Raw genomic sequence first — 20,089 nt, 5'->3', positions numbered from 1 at the left:
TTTTATAATTTGAGCATTAACAAATATAATGTTTCATTTCCCATGCGATAAAATAAAATGTGGTAAACAATTAAATATTTATATTTTTATTTCGCAAAATATATCCATATACATATTATTAGGTTAGGTTAGGTTGATGTATACTACATCAAATCCGAAGAAATACACCTAGGCCAATATCGGGCCTGTTGTGCGCTCCAATTCATGAAAAAAAAATTGTTCACTGAATGTATTTTTTTCCATGTTCAGAAACTCAGTTTCCTGGACGTAATTCCTGGACGTAATTCGTCTGAATCCGCACGTCCAATTTTGTATAGATGTGCACGTAATCCTGTGTGGTTTTGCGTTTGTCAGGTTAAATACATCGAGCTCCCTTCCCTTGAAAGCTATTACATTCGCCCTTTCGTTGCCGACTACTCCCGAGTGGCCTGGTACCCATATGATGTGAACCTTACCTCTGGTAGAGTATTCAGTTAAAGCTTTCTTACAATCCAATACGGTCTTAGATTTAATTCTATCACCTGATATCGCCCTAATTGCCTTCTGGCTGTCGGTAAATATATTAAGCCCTGTGGGCGCCATATTTATTCTAATCCAATTTACACATTCCGTTATTGCTCGTACTTCTGCCTGGAAGCTTGTGTTATGATTAGGTAAACGGTGGTATATTTCTGTTTCTGGGTCTTCAATATAGAACCCCAGGCCCACTTTGTCCCCTAATTTAGAGCCATCCGTGTAGCAACAGATTCCTACTGGTATTTGCTCTAATGTTCCGTTTGACCAAGACATTCTATCTGGGATTAGCGTTTCAAAGTTTCCGACATATTCTGTGTCTGGTATACGATCAGGCACGTCCGATGAATGTGTATAACCTTCCAATGTGTCCAGTATACATTGATGACGTGTCCTATAACCGTTTTTGGCCAGTTCGCCTAAAGTAAAGAGCCGTTCGGCTGTAAGCGCCGCCTCATATCTTATATATGTTTCAATGGGTGGAATATCTAGCAACGTTTCCAGAGCCTTGGTTGAAGTAGTACACATGGCACCACTTATACCCAAGCAGCATGTACGCTGAACTCCCTGTAGTAGTTTGATATTACACTTTTTGTCCAAAGCAGTCCAGCAGATTATTGAAGCATAAGCTAGAATTGGTCTTATTATACTTTTATAAAGCCAATTTGTCATAGTAGGGCTAAGACCCCATTTCATGCCTATGGTTCTCCTACATATCGCCCAGCACCGATGTGCCTTGTTGATCCTATCCTCTATGTGGTGTCTCCATTTTAATTTCCGGTCAAGTATTACACCTAAGTACTTAACTTTGTCTGTCACCGGTATCTTCTTGCCCAGGAAGCAAGGTTCAGTATATGTAGACATTTTTGTCTTTCTTGTGAAAAGACAGATTTCCATCTTCGCCGGGTTAACATTGAGGCCTCTCGGTTGAGCCCAGCTCAAGGCCGTGTTCAGAGCCTCCTCAGCTCTTCTGCACAAGTAATTTGGATCCTTTCCCTTTAAAAGTATTACGACATCGTCTGCATAGCAGACAGGTCTAAGTCCTTTCTCGGTTAGGGTCCTTAGGAGGCTATTAATCGTGGTAACCCAGAGTAAAGGTGACAAAATGCCATCCTGTGGTATACCGCGAAATACCTTTTTCCTGATAGTTATATCGTACATCTCGCAGCTTATCCATCTGTTCCTTAGCATGTAGTTGATCCAGTTACGGAGCACCCGGTCAACATAAAACTGGTCTAGGGATTGGATAAGGGTATCAGTGTGCACGTTATTGAAAGCGCCTTCGATGTCAATGCATACCGCCAGTGTATACAGTTTGCTATCGAAAGATTCACCTATGTAGTGGACAACTTCGTTTAAAGCGGTTTCCACCGATCGTCCCTTTACATAAGCATGCTGCTTAAATTTAAGGTCTTTGTCGGGTATACTGCTTTTAATCATACTATCGACTATCCGTTCCAAGGTTTTAAGTAGGAAGGACGTAAGACTTATCGGTCGATAGGACTTAGGTGTCGCATAGCTTAGTTTCCCTGGTTTGGGTATAAATATTACCGTTGCATCTTGCCATTTAACTGGGGTATATGCCAATTTTAAGCATGCAGTGAATATCTGTGGCAGATGTACGGAAACCAGTCCCGTCTCCATCTGCAAAAGTGCCGGGGAAAATTCCATCAGGCCCTGCAGCTTTATAGGGAGCAAAACTCTTGATTGCCCCTTTAACCATGTCAGTTGTAATAACTATTTCCGTGTTACCCTCCCCTTCCTCCAATATCGGTTCAACTATGTTATTCGATATACCGGGTGGGAAATGAGAGTCCATTAGGAGTTTCATTGTCTCCTCCATATCCTCAAGCCTCCTGCCCGTGTCATCGAACATAGATTCCGGTTGGGCATGAGTTTTGGATAGGAATTTTTTTATCTTCGATACGTCATTTACGCTATCTACCTGCTCACAGAAAAGTTTTCAGGAGTCTCGTTTGGCTTTTCGAACGATTTTCTTATATTCACCAAGTTTTTTACGATACTCATCCCAGTATACTGCGGTCTTTTTACGCCGTGCCCGGTTAAATAGTTTGCGAAGAGTCTTCCCAAGGTTCTGGATCTCCCAAGTTACCCAGGGTTTTTCCGGGGCAGATCTCCGCTCTCGCAGAGGGCAGCTGTCCTCAAACGATTCAACCAGGACACTTGTGAACGTTTCCACTTTGGCATCTATATCCTCTTTATTTCGACATTGATAAGTGTCCTGACCTAAACGGTTCTTTAGTAAGGTCCCGAACATTGTCCAATTAGTTTTAGACTTATTCCGAAACTTTATCGGCTTTGGTGGTGGTCTTAGTATTTTGAATCTTATGTACCGATGATCAGAAAAGGAGTGCTCGTCCGAAACTCTAAAATCCTGAATTTCGTTTATAAGCTCTTCTGAACATATAGTTATATCTAATACTTCTTCTCTGATTCTATTGACGAAGGTAGTATTAAGGAAATCCATGAGGGCTTGTCACCTGCGATTGGTGTTTGTACTACCCCAAGCTACATGGTGCGAGTTGGCATCACAACCTATTACAATTTTCTTATTTTTTCTTTGTGCCTCTTCAACCAGTTTCATCAGATCCGACGTTGGTGGTAGTTTCGGAGAATCGAAAGGCAGGTAAACAGATGCATGGAATATTTTGCCACGACCTTGCTTCAGCACCGTTGCATCCGATGTTGATAATCCTGTTGAGAGGAGAAAACATAAGTTCTTGTGACATAAGATACATGTTCTCGGGCGAGATCCTGTATCAGCGTAGAAAAGTTGGAAATTTACGTGATTTAATCCAGAAACCTTGTTGCGAATCGTCCAAGGTTCCCGGATTAAAGCTATATGTATTTTACCTGTGTTAATTTTAGCCATCAGAGCGTTGGTAGCTGTCTCGCTCCGATGGAGGTTTATTTGGATAACCTCAATCATGGTCATCCATTAAACTGTCTTCCAGCGAGTTGGTGGTTACCTCCTCGCTATTTGGATTTGACTCCTCCGGATAGCCTGAAGTGGCTATTAATGCAGTGGGTACTGTTGATGGCTCTGCGGTGTCCTTATCAGGCACAGGAATAGCAATATTTTTAACAGACACATTCCCAATTCTGGAGAGCACTGCTGTTCTGTCTTCTGGCATGTGAGTGATTTCCTCCTCGCTTTTAGGATTTGACTCCTCAACATTGCCAGTACTTGCTAATGATGCTTTGGGTACTGTCTTAGGTATTTTAGTGTCCTTGTCGGGGCCGGTTTTGACAGCCCTTTCAATCGGCGCCTTCCCAATTTTGGAAAGGGCAACTACACTTTCTTCTGGCGAGTTAATGGTAAATTCCTCGATTTTAGGATTTGACTCCTCAACGTTATCTGTAGTGGATACTGATGCTGTTGTCTTAGGTTTTTAGTGTCCTTTTCGTTGTCTTAGGTTTTTAGTGTCCATTTGCTATAATGGTATTATTATTATCATCTGAAGATTCAGAGTCGGAACCCTCACCTATATTTAAAGGCTGCGGTAGCTTAGAGCTCTCTCCGAGTACATCCTTCTCTTTCACCCCTATATTTTTGCCAGTGGCATGCTGTACACTTGACGCATTGTCCGCCACGGAGGCCAAGGTACCCACCTCCGTAGTAGTATTTTGCTCACGATTGCAGGATGACGACGACACGTGACTCGCGAGTAGATCAACACTTGCCGCCGGTACTGGGTTATTTTTATTTCCATATTTTCCATATTTGTTTTTTTCCCTCATCTTAAGTAAAATTAAAGCTGGGAGAGGACAGATGGTCCATCACCACCCCCTATCCACCACCCGGGGACGCGCTCGGTAGAAAAAACTGGAAAACTCCCCCGAGTACATATTATTTATTCGTAAAATATGTATATATTTAAAGCAGCTATAAGCAAAATGGAAATTGTAATCAGTGTTGCCAAAACCTAATTGCGAAAAAGTGCTGGATTGTTTTGAAAAAGAAAAATGCTAGAAAATGCTAAAAATAAAGAAAAAATGCTAGAAAAAGTGATAACAAAAATAAGGTTTTTATTGTAAAATATTTAAATTTTTAAAATAAACTACCAGCCTTATGTATAATAAAAATTGGCATTAAGTGCATATAGTTGAATTATAATACACTTACAAACATTGGATAGCAAACTGTTAAACTCTTGTTAGTCAGTAGCCAACTTTTGAAAAACAACTGTTCTGTGTCAAAATTTATTTAAATAAATTAAAAAAAATAAAAATTGTTGTGCGTAAATTAAAAAAATGGAAACTTTAGACCTTTTAGATGAATTGGATTATTTAAGTGTCCGTTATCGGTCAAAAAAAGTTTATCAAAAAAGGAGAAACCCATTTTTAGAGTATAACGAAGAAGATTTTCGTCTTAAATATAGATTCACCAAAGAAAATTTTAAAAAATTAATAAAACTAGTGTAGGCTGACCTTAAAGGGAAAGGTTGTTGCTCTTGCAGTCCTACATAACTTATCCATTATGGCTTGGCTTCGACTGTGTATTAGAAGAAAAAATGCTAGAAAAAGTGATAACAAAAATAAGGTTTTTATTGTAAAATATTTAAATTTTTAAAATAAACTACCAGCCTTATGTATAATAAAAATTGGCATTAAGTGCATATAGTTGAATTATAATACACTTACAAACATTGGATAGCAAACTGTTAAACTCTTGTTAGTCAGTAGCCAACTTTTGAAAAACAACTGTTCTGTGTCAAAATTTATTTAAATAAATTAAAAAAAATAAAAATTGTTGTGCGTAAATTAAAAAAATGGAAACTTTAGACCTTTTAGATGAATTGGATTATTTAAGTGTCCGTTATCGGTCAAAAAAAGTTTATCAAAAAAGGAGAAACCCATTTTTAGAGTATAACGAAGAAGATTTTCGTCTTAAATATAGATTCACCAAAGAAAATTTTAAAAAATTAATAAAACTAGTGGAGGCTGACCTTAAAGGGAAAGGTTGTTGCTCTTGCAGTCCTACATAACTTATCCATTATGTATAATGAGGAAAAGTTTGGTAAATTGTTTAACATTTTAAAATAATTATGAACGTACATATGTATGTACGTATGATCATTTTTTTCTTTTTATATGTAGAAAAAGACGATATCCGAAGCGATATCTCTCCAACTGAAATATCCCAAAACTGCATCCAAAATGAAAATACGTCTCGCAGTATTTATATTCAGCAAAATTTTTAAATCTTTCGGAGTTTCCTGGATTTTTAATAAAATACTTTGTTTTTAAAGTTTATTAAAAACTGAATTAATTCACAAATAAAAAGCTAAAATTAAATAATAATAAATTTTTGTGTTTTAAACGAACAATAAGGCAGGAAAGTGGGTATTAATTGGATGGTTATTTAAGTAAAAGAAAAACAATTCGTTCATTTACATTTAAAAATAATTGCACAAAGAAATGTTCCTTGAATATTTAAATAATTAAAATTAAAAACTAATTTTCTTCAAATTTGCAATTTCATTCTTAATTTTTTCTATTCTTAGGGTATGCTCCTCCTCCAAAAATTTTATTTCCAATTCTTTCTGCTTAAATCCAATAGTTTTATTATTTTAACATTTTCTTTATCGGATTCACACTGACATTTAATGCTTCCTTTTCTTTTGAAACTTACTGCCCTTTGTTTCCATAGTTGGATTATTATCCACATGGAAAAGTATTTCATCGTCCTTTTTTACTGTCCTTTTTGTTACCTCAACTGGAGTATCATCCGCAATTGAAAATATTTCATCGTCCGGTTTTACAGTCTCGTTTAGTGAGCTTAAATGAATGTTTTTTGAGGTCGTCTCATCTATTACTATCAGCCTCGAAATGCTTGGGAATTCGTGAACTAACTCCTCTTCAAGGCTACTTAAAGGTTTAGGAGCTGTCTGCTTAGATTGCTTGATGAAAGCAGAGTTATTTGTCTTTGCCATAGACTTGGTTTTACCCCACTGGTTTTTGAATTTGCTCCATGGTTCTATTGTACGAAGACACTTGATTAAAAAGTTGGTGAATCGCATTCCATGCATCTCTCTTCTTTTTGTTTGTATTGGTGTCGATTCTTGCATCCTCTATAATTTCCAATTTATCCAAAGCGAGCTTTGATAACAAATCCTAATAAAAGTATTGTCATTGACTAAAAATTCCATCAATAGCTCTTCATTACTTACTTTCTCATTCTGTTGCCAATTTGCAGATCTTTTTATTTGTTTTTCCATTCTTTGGTTTAACTTTTTTAAACAAATTGTTTTAATGTGGACGGAAATAACAAAATAATAAATGTAACAGCAAATAATAAATGTAACAGAGAAAATTAAATGACAAAAAATAGTTGCATATTTTTGAAATACAATGTGGCATCGTTAATTTTCAGAGTTGATTTATTAGAAGTAAGCAATGACTTAAAAGTTTATTATACATAAACAATTTGCCAAGAAGTTGCTAAGACTAAACGATATTCTAGTTGGCAGCTCCTTGTACGTAGTGTATAAACAGTTGCTAATTTTTCATTATACATAAGGCTGTACATAAATAATATTTTTAGCTTAGTACGCAAATAGACCAACTCCACTTATTATGGGTCGATTTTATTACAGAACAAAATGTTTATAATAACTAGTTTTAGAGTTTTTCGATTCTTACTTTATCCCAAAAAGAGTTTTTTTTATGGCTCCCCTAGAATTTTCTAAAATAGCTTTATTTTTTTGGTATTTTTTTAACTCATAAATAATGTTTTTACCTTAATACGCAAACGTACCAAATCCACTTATTATGGGATGATTTTAATACGGAATTAGAATGCTTATTCAATAAATTTTTTTGAATTTTTTAGATCGGAAGTAAACAACCAGATACTGGAACTGCGACATTGCAACTAATAATATCGCCATTACTTTTCGAAACAGTTCTGTAGAAAAATGTTGTGATAAAAAATTTCCGATGAAATTATTTCTTTCAATATTTCCATTGTTGCAAATATTTACATCGGGATACTAGTCCAGATTTTAAAAACAACTACTTCAAACCAGTAGAAAAATATCTCGAATTTATTGTAAGAAATTTTAAAATTTTTTAAAATTTTTAAAGATCTAGTTCTAAAGAAGGTGTATATGTTCTCTAAAGCTTCTCTAGAACTATATCTGAGGATACCAAACTCGAACTTAAATCATTGATTAAAGAACTAGTTCCAGAAACGTTCTATTGAACGAGTTTGTTGATGAAATTGAGTTTACAATTATAATGATATTTTTAATAAAAAGTCTTAAGGGAAGACACAAATGAAATCCTTTGTAAAGAATATTACAATTCAAAAAATTTTTGGAAATGTATATTGAATATAAGATTTTAGTTTAGCTCTGAGCCATTTTCCATAGGAAATGTAACTTAAGCTCATCAAATACGAACCGATATTTCTACAAATAACCAGTAAACATTAATTATTATGTTGTACATAATTAATTAATAATAAATTTTAACCATATTTTTACAGAAGAACAATTAAAATTGGCATACAAGAATATGTACAAAAAATACTAAAATGTGCTAAAAAAAAGTGCCAAAAAACATTGTAATGCACGTGTGCATAGGCCACAAAATTCTGCTAACGTTTCGTTGACACACAACCACAGAAACAAATGAAATTCGAAATCAAACAAAAAATTCATAAAGCACTCACATTCGTAAATTCTTTATTGAAAAAAATTTCAGTATTTTTCTTATTAAAATAATATACTATTTACGAATAACATTAATAAATATTTGCAACATTTCCAACAATTATTTTATATAAACAATAACACAAGTTATTTGTATTTGTACTGAAATTCAAGCAAATATATTATGAAACAGATAAATTATTTATTGTATTTTGGCAATAATTTTTTTTTATTTATTAGTATTATTAATACTTTTTAAGTTGCAATTTGATTACATAATCATTAAATTAATTTTAGCTCTATAAAAGTACATTTGTATTATTTTTAACAAAATTTACACATTCTTTTCTAAATACATATTCATTTCTTCATTTTTTTATATACGTTGGCATGGAGTTATATAGTTTAAGTGCTTTATAGAATAACGATAGCTGCGCAGTTGTGTTATGTGCTGACCGTAGTCTGAAGTCATTTGCATTTCTCAGTCTATATGGTTGTATATCACCTACATAATTTAATTGTTCGCATAGATATCCTGGTGCTTTTCCGCTCTTCATTTTTTGTATAAATAGTATTGTATTCAACTCTAGTCTTTGCTTGATATTCATCCAGTTTAGTATATTTAGCATTAGTTGTATTGATGTATATCTGTTACATTTAAGTATTATTCTCATAGCCTTGTTTTGTAATTTTTGTAATCTTTCTAATTGTGTTGTTTTACAGCATATATATATGATTGTGGAACCGTATTCGAAATGAGGTTTTACTATTGTATTATAAACATTAATTGATGTCATTGTTGATACACAGTAGTTTTCGTTTATAGTCATCACTGTTAAAGTCACATTAGTTATATTGTCAAATTCATTAGATTTAAATGTCTCTGTCTTTCAGTTTCATATAAAAAGATTACTTTATAGTCCATTTTTGATATAAGCGCTTTTCACATATATGCCATCAACTCGTGGCTATTAAAAGTCATGTTACATGAAAAACTTCACGATATTGTCACACGAATTTTTTTCTAAAAAACGAGTTTTCAATGTTTTGGAGGCATAACTTACCGTCTCTAAACAGCTGAGATTTTCATAATATTTTAACCAGGTGTAGCAAACATAATTTAAAATTGTTTAATGTAAACATTTTTTCTTGCTCTCATTTGGTTTAGGAGTTACAGACATTTAATGATTTATAATATAATGTAGAATATCTTCCGCATTATGTTTTCTATATAATACTTGGGCAATGTATATGTGCTTATATCGGCCACTTTTCGAGTTATGAGCACTTTTACAAAAAATGTCATGTTTCAAAACCCTTTTTTAGCTTTTGGCACTCAATAATTCATATAATAATTCATATAATAATTCATATAATATTGCACATCATCTGAAAGGCCCTTCCACGACCTTTCATATCATGTTATTTTTTTACAATCGAGCAAGCCATTTCCGAGCAAACCAAAAAATTAGTATCGTTAGATTCCGTATTAAAAGTACTATCAATGGAAAAAAATAAAAAAAATTGGAGCCGTTTAGAGTCGTTAAGGAGTTCCTATTCTGCATATCTTACCTATCGAACAAAATGACATAAACTATAATCTAAAAAACCTAAATCCGTTAGATGTGAATTTAATGATAACTTTAACTTGAATAAAGTTTAAACCGGATATATTGAATTAATACAATTTTACAACAAAATAAATTATTTCGAGGGGGACCAAGATATCCCAACATGGCACAATTATTTCAGGGGTTTCAAATTATCAGCATGAGACTCAGTTGTCGATTCTCAAGTTCAGTTTTTTTCCTAAAAAGAGTTTAATTTTATCTTTTAGATTGAATTTGGATCTAACAAACAAAATTAAGTTAAGGAAATAGCAGGAAATTAAAGTAGTTAGAAAACAAAAATCAATCACCGATTTTTTTTTGGCAATTTTTTGCATATATAATCTATGTGATCTTTAAAGCTTAGTTTGATTTGATTTACTTTTGATTTACTTTTTCTATTATGTTATTGTTTATTGTAAATATTGCACTGTTTGTAATGTTAATTTCCATTATTTTAGTTTTATTTTCATTTAATTTTAGTTTATTAATTTTCAACCAGTTATTGATATTTTTCATATCGTGCTCTAAATTATATTTACATGTGTTATCATTCTCGTCCTCAGCAAATATTAATGTATCGTCCGCATATAAAATAATTTCACTTTTTTTCAAAACATTTGGCATATCATTTATATATATAATGAATAACAGTGCACTCAGGATTGATCCCTGTGGAACACCGTAATCATTTGTCATTGAATTAGATTTTATATTGTTAATTTTAGTGTATTGAATTCTATTAGTTAAATACGAATTAAACCATTTTAGTTCATTACTTTGAATTCCGTACATGTACATCATTTTTAATAATATTTTGCGGTCTATTGTTTCGAATGCTCTCTTAAAGTCCAGAAATATTGCCATTATTTTATTATTTTTCTTTTTATTGTTCCATCTGTTTACTACGCAGTCCACTGTAGTTTCACACGAATATTTATTTCGAAATCCCGATTGATATTTAGATAAAATTGAATTTTCCTCTAGATATATTTCGAGTTGTTCTTTTACTACTTTTTCAAGAATTTTTTCACATGCTTTTAATGAGTTTATCGGTCTAAATTCTTCACAGTTCTTCGTGTTTTTTAATTTTTCTATTGTTATGGTTGTGTTATTATGGCTTCTTTCCAATTTGTTGGAAATTCTCCATTTTCCAGCGATTTATTAATTATATTGACTAAAATGTCACCCACTAAGCTCCAATTGTCTAGAATGATTTTATTTGATATTTTGTTAAAATCTTGTTTTTTTATTAATTTTACTTATTATATGTTTTAGTTCTATATTATTTATTGCACGGAATTTAAAATTAGTTATTACTGGTTGTATACTATTTGAATATTGCACAATTTCAATGGAATCTCTTATCTCTCTTATACTATTTATAAAGTATTTGTTAAATTCGTCAGCTATTTGTTTATTTTCCTTATATTCTATTTGATTAAATATCACAGATTTTATCACAGTTTGGTTTTTTCTAAGCACTAAGTTTTTTAATTGGTTAGACATTTGTTTTTGATCTTTCGCATTAGTTATTTTGTTATTGATGTATTTCTTCTTTTCACTTTGTACTTTCGTTTTGTATAAGTTTCTACTCGATATATAGATTGACCACGCTTCATTCGTATTTTGAAATTTGGCTAATTCATGTTTTCTTATTTTACCTATTTTTAATCTTTTTAGTTCTGAATTAAACCAATTATTAATGTTACTTCGTTGTGTTATTGTTTTTCTATACGTGAATTTGTTCACTGTTTCCTCAAAACATTTATCTAAATTCGATGCTGTTTCATTTATGTCATCACACAGATTTGTAGCTATTATTTCACTTAAATAACTATAAAATAAGTTTTTCTTATAATTAAATATTTCTTTGGTTTCGTTATGTGTTTCTTTGTCATATTTGGTTTTTATATTAACAATTAATGTTTCGTGGTCCGCTATATTATTATTAGCACTGTTTTCTATAGACACATTATCACTATTTGTTAGGACATAGTCTATCAAAGTATTGGATCTATTTGTTACACGAGTATATTTATTTACTATTTGATTCAGACCATTATCATTTATTATGTTCTCTATCTTGTTTTTGTAAAAATTGTTCTGTGACCAGTCAATATTAAAATCTCCACTAATTATAATATCACAGTTAATATCGAGTATATCGTTGAAAATTATACAAAATTCCGCCTCGCTACAACTAGGTGATCCATATACCGCACCAATAACAATATTTGTATTGTGGAGTTCAGCTTTGCATAAGAGTATCCAATATTTAGAGTCTTCGTTTTTTTCCATCATTTTATTTATTCTCCATTCTTTTTTAAAATAAATTAATTTTGGTATACCGGACACTCTTTATTATTCGTTTGATGATTGTCATCTAACCCCATATTTAATCTGTTATTCACTCTAATACAATTAATATATTTATTTATTTGTTCGTTGTCACATTCTTTTGTTTTATGGCAACCATGGCATTTTAAGCAATATTCTTGAATTTTACATTCTCTGGCTTTATGATTATATCCTCTACATTTCATGCATTGTATTATATCTGTTCCATCGAATACTCTACATCTTTCCCAACCTATATTTATTTTCTGCTCCGATATTAGTTTATAATACGTATCATTGTCCACGATTACTTTTATCTTTTATCATTAATTTTATATTTGTATTTCTGTATTAATTTTAATTCACCATTTATTATAGGATTTTGTTTCTTAATTTTTTCTATTATTTAATCATCCGTATAGTCAAAACTTATGTCCGTTATTTTTATTATTAAATTTCTTGGACTGGGCACCTTAATATCATAATTTTCATTTAGTTTAGTTTGAATTGCATTTTTTATTTTTTCTCTTTCTTCATTATTTTCGCTTTGTATTATTACTCTCCCATTTTTTCTGTTTTCTATTTTTGTTATGTTTCACTTCACTGGGTCAACCTTTTTATTTAATTCTTCTTTTGTTTTTTCAACATCCTGTCTTTCTTTAGGTTTAATTAGAGGCACTTGTTTATTTTGATCTGGTATCACTGTTTTTTTTATTGTCTCTGCATATGACATTTTGCTTTGTTTTTCGTTTGTTTGTTTTATTACTTTTTTTATTTCATTGCACATCTTTGTATTTGTTTGTTCTATGGTATTACATATTTCTTTATTATTGTTTTCATTGTCTTTTAATGCTCCATAAAGTTTTTTTAATTTCTTGTACATTTTTTTCACAAGCTTTTTGAGTGTTATCAATAATTTTAAGTCTTTCTTCATATCTTTTCTCAATTGCCACTAATAATTGCTTTATTTCATTTTCGTTGCGCTTTAATGATGATTCAAATTCCCTTTTATATTCCTTTAGGTTTTGTTTATTTATTCGTACCCCATCTTGTATTTATCACAGCACGAGATCCACATTTCTTATATATTGCAAACAATCCTCGCAAATAAATCTAACAAAATTACTTGATTCTAGAACTCCGATCGAATATTGGTCTACACCAGAGCATTTTTTTGTACAATTATATATTTTATCTCAAACACCATTGCATCTTATTCCCGTCTCTCCCCTAATTACTGACTTGCACGCACTGCAGTCAGTCATTTTGGGTTATTTTTAAGATTATTTCTCAATAAATTTGTATTTTAGAAAAACTTTATGTTCACCAATATATTAATGTTTTTAAGTGTTTTAATAGTCTTTTTTCTATTTTTACACTGTTTCTTATTATTTTTTTTAATTATTTTATATAGAGCTGTTGATTTTTGCTTGTTATCGATTTCTCTCATTCTCTTCGTTTATAATAACATAAAATTTCTTATTGAATCTATAAAAAACTAGCTGGCCCGACAGACGTTGTCCTGTCCAAATTAGAAAAAAATGTTTATGTTCGATTTGTGATTTTAGATAAATCGAAAAAAGTGAGCGTAAAAGTGGGCGTGGTCAATTATTCTTTCAGTAAAACTTTAAATTTGATTACTACGAACATGTTTTAAAAAATTTAGCCAAATCGGTGCAGCCGTTTTCCGATTTTAGATAAATCGAAAAAAGTGGGCGTGGTAAATTTTTCTTTCAGTAAAAACTTAAATTAGATTACTACGACCATTTAAATAAAAAATTTAGCCAAATCGGTGCAGCCGTTTTCCGATTTTAGATAAATCGAATAAAGTGTGCGTAAAAGTGGGCGTTGTCAATTTTTTTTTCCGTAAAAACCTAAGTTGGACTATGACGAACATTTCAGTAAAAAAATTGTCCAAATCGGTCTAGCCGTTCTCAACTGATGCAATTACCAACGAACGACAATTGATTTTTATTTATATAGATTTGTTAAAAAAATATTTTGTATTGTAACAAAAATTTTACTGATTTTATAAAACTCAAATTTAAAACAATTTATAGTGCTATATTCGGCTATGCCGAATCTTAAATACCCTCCACCAGCAAGCTCGTTTCGGGAAAAATTTCGTAGAGATATTGATACATACACAAAACATATTTATACCGAATTTTATCTCGATAGCTTTATTTATCAATTTAAAGTCATTTTTTAAGTGGACCTTATATATAAGCTATGACCAATTGTGGGCCGATACAGATCTACGTCGATAATATGATTTATGTTTATATTATATTTATGTGGTGTCTTTTTGGCTTTGCCTTTGTTTTTAATGAAACACAAACACCGACAGTTTTTATTTTGAATTCATTTATTATTAATCCAGTTCATTTATATAAAATTATAATTAAGTTTAGTTTTAATTTTAAACAGCGACTGTTCACTACTTTACATCTAATCTTCGGCTTCTACTTTAACTCTACTCTTGTATTGAAGCGTATTTTTTTACACACTTTTATTGTTGAGTGCTTTGTAATGCACTCGTTGAATGTTTGTAAGACATTGAATTTATTTACAAAACTAAAATCTTAAGTGCTAAATATAAAAATCTTAAAACTACTAGAACTATGATAAGACCTCATGCGATTTAATGTGCATTTAATCTTATCAAGTGAAAATTCTTATCACTGCGTGGGTATAGCACGCAAGTGATAAAAATAAATATCATAAAGGCATGTGTGACAAGACAAGGGTTGATTTTCCTTATCTTAGTATTGCAGACATGAGCTGTCGCACTAAATATAAAGAATCATAAATTTAAATAATATAAAATATTTTATAAAATAAAAAATATAAAAAACATGTTCAAGTGATCTGAACATTCTGCCGGGGGAAAAAGTAAAATATGAATTGTAAAATGCTTAATTATAACTTATTATTTTATCCACAAAAGAATCCTTGGTTTGCTTCCTTTTCCGGAACTTGTGACAAAAATACCCTGGCACACATGACCACAATTTGGCCGTCTTCTCTTCTCCAGGTTTTTTTATTTTTAGTTTTTCTTCTTGTTGTCTTTCTTCTCTATCATCGGAGTCTTCTGCGGCACCATCTATTCCTTCATCATCGATAGCTGCAGTCTCCTCCTCGCTTATTTTCTTCTCAACAGCTTCCAGGACAATACCAGTATCATTGTTTTCATGTTCACCTTCTAATTTTAAAGGACCATCTCTATCTTTATCCAAATTTGATTTTTCTTCTGCATCTTGATTGTCATCACCGCCATCTGCTTCTTTATCGATAGCTACACACGAATAACCATCGAATTTCTGACACACAACCTCTATTTTGGTATTGGTTATGGAGGTTGTTAAATTACGCAAAAATATAGAAGAGGTGTGATGTACTGCTATTGTTTGTCCAAAACAATAGTTTCATGTTCTTCTTCCTTGGCCTTTTCTTTATCCAGCACAGCACCAGTTACCCATGTTAGGTCGACTGCTAAAGTCTCATTACATTTGATGAAGGGCTTTTCTTCCCCAAAGACACCTTCAGCGCCATCTGCGGTACTAGCTTCATTTGTGGAATCATCTTCTGAATCACATGACTGCTTCTTTACTTCATCTGTTTTTGTTTTAAAAAAGTCAGGATCATAAATAGTAAACTCAACCACATCTGTGTTTTCTTCTTCAAAATTTTCTTCATTTCTGCCTAATGCACCTTCTTCGGCTTCAAACGCAACACCAGTTTGATTTAAAGAATCATCCTTGGAACTGCCTGAATGCTTCTTTACTTCCTCTGTGGTTCTTTTAAAAAAGTGAGGATCATAAATTATAAACTCAACCACATCTGTATTTCCCTCTTCAAAATGTTCTTCATTTGTAGCTATGGTACTTTCTTCTTCGTCTTTCTGATGAGCTTTCTCCTCATCAGCTGAGTCTATAGATTGACATTTCAAAAAGCTAGTTCTGAAATCTTTAAACATTTCATAAATTTTTTTCAGAAATAGTTGATTTTGCCGTTCCAGCTGGTTTAAACATTTTTCGCTTAACATTTTCTTGCTTTGTTTTTTGGTTTGATTTTAGAATTGGAATCTGTTTAGATTTCCAATGATTGGTTTTTGTTTTATTTTTGTATATTACATGGAATTAGTTTTAGGTTTTTTTTTGGAATCTGTTGTAGATATCCAATTTTGGTTCTATTTTGTTTATAATAAATTATGTTCCAAATTTATTATCTGCTTGGAATAAATATAATAAGAATAAATTATATTCCAAATTTATTGTTTTGATCTTGATTGGTTTCTGTGCCAATTCGAGATTTTAAGTTTTTAATTTAATTTGATCACTTTGTAAGCCGTGATCAACGCTTTTAAATATTAATCTCTTTTTTTGATTAATATATTTAATTTTCTTTTTTGAACAGTGATATCTATCAGCCACTGATCCGTGTCGAAGGACCAAAATGTAAGAATTATTTTATTTGTAAGTAAAACAATCATTTACTACACCATTTCAAGTTTAAAAGAAATGAATAGGGTTCGTTGAGAATACAAAAAAAAAAAAACACAAGTTTATTTTTGTTTTCTTAAATTAATGTTTATTAGGTTTTTGATACTCGATTAAGACTAACTCAATAATACAAAATTAGTTTATTTATAACTTATGGTTTTCTAAAAATAAATGCTTAATTGCAAAAGATATAAAAATAAAGAATTACATTGATATTTCGCTAGTCATCGAAAACAAAATTAGTAAGAAGTTTGTTTTAGGTTGATGACTTTAAATGTGTAAACAAACTGTTTTAAACTGTGAAATATGCAATTTTTAATTATTAGGAATTTTGGTTTATTTTAATAGGTGAACAAACTGTTAAACTGTGCAATATGCAATTTTTAGTTATTAGGAATTTTGGTTTATTTGAATTGGTGAACAAACTGTTTTAAACTGTGTAATATGCAAATAACAATATAAAAGAAAAAGTAATCATAATAGAAACAATATGTTATGGTATTGGTTTACTTTAATTTGTATTTTCCAAATTTTAATTTGTAATTCTCAATATGAATTTGTATTTTCTCAATTTAAACTTAAAATGGTGTAGTGAGTGGTTTGTAATGCACTCGTTGAATGTTTGTAAGACATTGAATTTATTTACAAAACTAAAATCTTAAGTGCTAAATATAAAAATCTTAAAACTACTAGAACTATGATAAAACCTCATGCGACTTAATGTGCATTCAATCTTATCAAGTGAAAATTCTCAAAGCTTCCTACTTTATGAACTTCGTAACGACCGTGGTTCAATTTCCTTGCGATTATGTATGGTCCTAGATACTTGGGTTTTAATTTCGCTTAATGGCTACCAATTGGTTGACGTCGTATACAGTTTCGGTGATTCTTTTACGATTGAAATCTCTACGGTTTTCTTGTTGTATCTCGAGGATGTTTTCTTTAGCTTCCTCTCTAATATTGTCTCGATTGTTGTCCAGTTCTTCAATATTTAAGCTGTTAAGTAACTCGCGAATTTCTCTTCATGTCTAATCCAGTTAACAGCTTGAATGGTGCGAATTTGGTGCTTCTAGGTGGCGTGCTATTTAAAACTTGTTGAACTTGACCATCGTGTTTGTACCAGTTTTCTGGCTTTTCTTGACACAATTTTGTCAACATGGTAACTACTATGTTATTTAATCTTTCGACCTGGCCATTTCCTCTCGGTACTCCTGTGGCGATTAAAAGGTGTTGTATATTCTGTGATGTACAATATTCCAATTGACAAGGCTTATCGGCCTTGTCAATTGGACTCAGCATTGCCACACATTTTAAACCTACCAAATTTTTGTCAAAAAACTACCAAAATCGTTTAAAACCTACCAAATTTTTAAAATCATGTAATTTTTTGAGAAAATTGTGACTTATTTATTAAGGTATTTCGTCGCCTAAAATGCAAAAGGGTGTTAAACTATGTATAAACGGTTATTAGATCTAACAATATTTTCAGAAAAAATTTCAGAAAATGTCTATCGTTCGTGACTACTTATGTAAATAGAATTCGTCATAAACAACATATTTCTTTGTTTCAGAATTTCAGACAAAATTTTGCACTGGCTCCCACATTATGTCGTTCTCAAAAAATTACGATGAAATTTGTGATAAAATTAATATAAATTGTTTTAGGAAATTAATGGCTCTAGAAAAATCTGTTGTTTTTAATCCTCAAGTCCTGTTATAAGGCGTTATTCCGAATTAAATTTATCGATTCAAAAATATAATAAAATTTTGATATACAAAAATTTTAATATTTTAACACAGTAAATAAATGTATAATTAAATTGTTCATATTCTTTAAAAGTATGTGCTTGACAAACGTACCAAAAATTTATTTAAACTACCATCCTACCAAATGAAAAAAATCCTACCAAATTTTGTAGGAAAAGCCCAAAACGGCAACAGCTAAAACTTCCAGCTTGTATGAGTGGTACTTTTGTTCCGTCGGAGTAGTCTTTCGGCTCATGAATTCCACGGGAATTTTTAAAACTTGGGGGTTTATCATCGAATTTCTCAATTGTTCAAACGCTAAAATTTCTTCGTCTCCCATTTTAAATTTTGTGTCTTTTCGCAACAAGTTTGACAACGGTCTTGCTATTGATGCGTAGTCTGGGATAAATCGTCGCCCAAAAATCTTTGTAAGGATTTCACATTTGTCGGTAAAGGGTAATTTATTACAGCTCGGGTTTTCTCAATCGACGGTGAAACTGGCATTTTGACCACTTATTATTTAATCCGTATTCTTGTGCTACTTTTAAAACTTTTTTCAACTTTGCTGCGCCTTCATCTTCGTCTTCCGATGGTATCACAATGTCATCCATGTAAACGACTATTGTGCCGTCATTCATCAAATCGCGAAAAACAGAGGCAATATATCTACAGAATACCGCTAGAGAGTTCGATATACCGAATGGTACGAATTTAAATTCATATTGACCTTTACTCGTCACAAAAGCAGTGTATTTCTGAGAATTTTCCTCAATAGGAACGTGAAAAAATCCGTTGCGTAAATCTAAAGTTGTAAATACTTTAGCACCCTTTAACCTTTGTATAACGTCATCAATAAGCGCCATGGGAAAACTATCTCGGATAATTTTCTCGTTGAGTTTTCGATAGTCACATCATAAACGTTTTGTGCCATCTTTCTTGTGCACTAAGACTACTGGGACTGAATATTCCGAATAACTTTGTACTACAATTCCGTCTTGTAATCACTCTTTGACTTGATTGTCGATAAAACATTGATCGGAATTTGAAACTCTACGGCGTCTATATGCAACTGGATTATCGTCACTCAGAACAATTTTCATCTTAACGGGTTATGTGTCTGGTTTTCTTGGCATATAAGCTCTTACTAAACTTCTGATATTATTCTGTCTATGCTTGTCCAGATGTTCTATTTGGAGTTCATTTTCCATAAAATCACCTAACGAAGCGGAGTGAACCATATCGGCGAATTCTTCCTGTAATTCTATAATCGGACTGACTTCCAAAATAGTTCTATTCAAACATTTTGAGCTACAACCAGCAATATTATCCTCAACAATTGGATTGATTTCCATCGTATTTCGGTTCTCATATTTTGAGCTACTGCCAGTAACATTATCCACACATCTACATAATCTGAAATCTTGTTCCGAAATTTGGCTCCCTTAGCATCAATAACCAAGTCTACCTGGGATAAGACATCGTTTCCTATAACTGCGGAGTACAAAATGTCACTCTCTTTAGCCACATGAAATTTTATCTCTATATTCACAGCATCATCAGTCTTGCCACCTATGTCAGTTAAAATTTTTAAAATTTTAGCATCAATAACCAAGTCTACTTGGGATAAGACATCGTTTCCTATAACTGCGGAGTACAAAATGTCACTCTCTTTAGCCACGTGAAATTTTATCTCTATATC

The 20,089-nt window shown here is 31.7% G+C and overlaps 1 protein-coding gene across 2 annotated transcripts; it reads right to left on the bottom strand.

The window, feature by feature from the left end:
• Nucleotides 1-8,535: 8,535 nt before the first annotated feature.
• LOC119611155 (serine protease/ABC transporter B family protein tagA-like) lies at nucleotides 8,536-14,724 on the bottom strand. Of its 2 annotated transcripts, none has more exons than XR_005232045.1 (2): nucleotides 9,257-13,739; nucleotides 8,536-8,958 (listed from the first exon to the last, which is right to left on the bottom strand). XR_005232045.1 is itself a non-coding variant. In XM_037966653.1 (2 exons), exon 2 carries the CDS (start codon nucleotides 12,101-12,103, stop codon nucleotides 11,033-11,035), a length of 1,071 nt encoding a protein of 356 aa, XP_037822581.1. In that variant the 5' UTR covers nucleotides 12,104-13,661; nucleotides 14,286-14,724; the 3' UTR covers nucleotides 8,536-11,032. The 2 variants fall into 2 exon arrangements, 1 of the variants encoding a protein (XP_037822581.1); XM_037966653.1 differs by adding an exon at nucleotides 14,286-14,724 and having other exon boundaries at nucleotides 8,536-13,661.
• Nucleotides 14,725-20,089: the final 5,365 nt, after the last annotated feature.

This window comes from Lucilia sericata, unplaced genomic scaffold (genome assembly GCF_015586225.1).
Source record: "Lucilia sericata isolate MDLA Ls3-8-SP2 unplaced genomic scaffold, ASM1558622v1 Contig000030F_arrow, whole genome shotgun sequence".
In the NCBI taxonomy this organism is placed as follows: domain Eukaryota; kingdom Metazoa; phylum Arthropoda; class Insecta; order Diptera; family Calliphoridae; genus Lucilia; species Lucilia sericata.
Note: the sequence above shows the minus strand (reverse complement) of the source record. Positions and strands in the feature narration are given on the sequence as shown.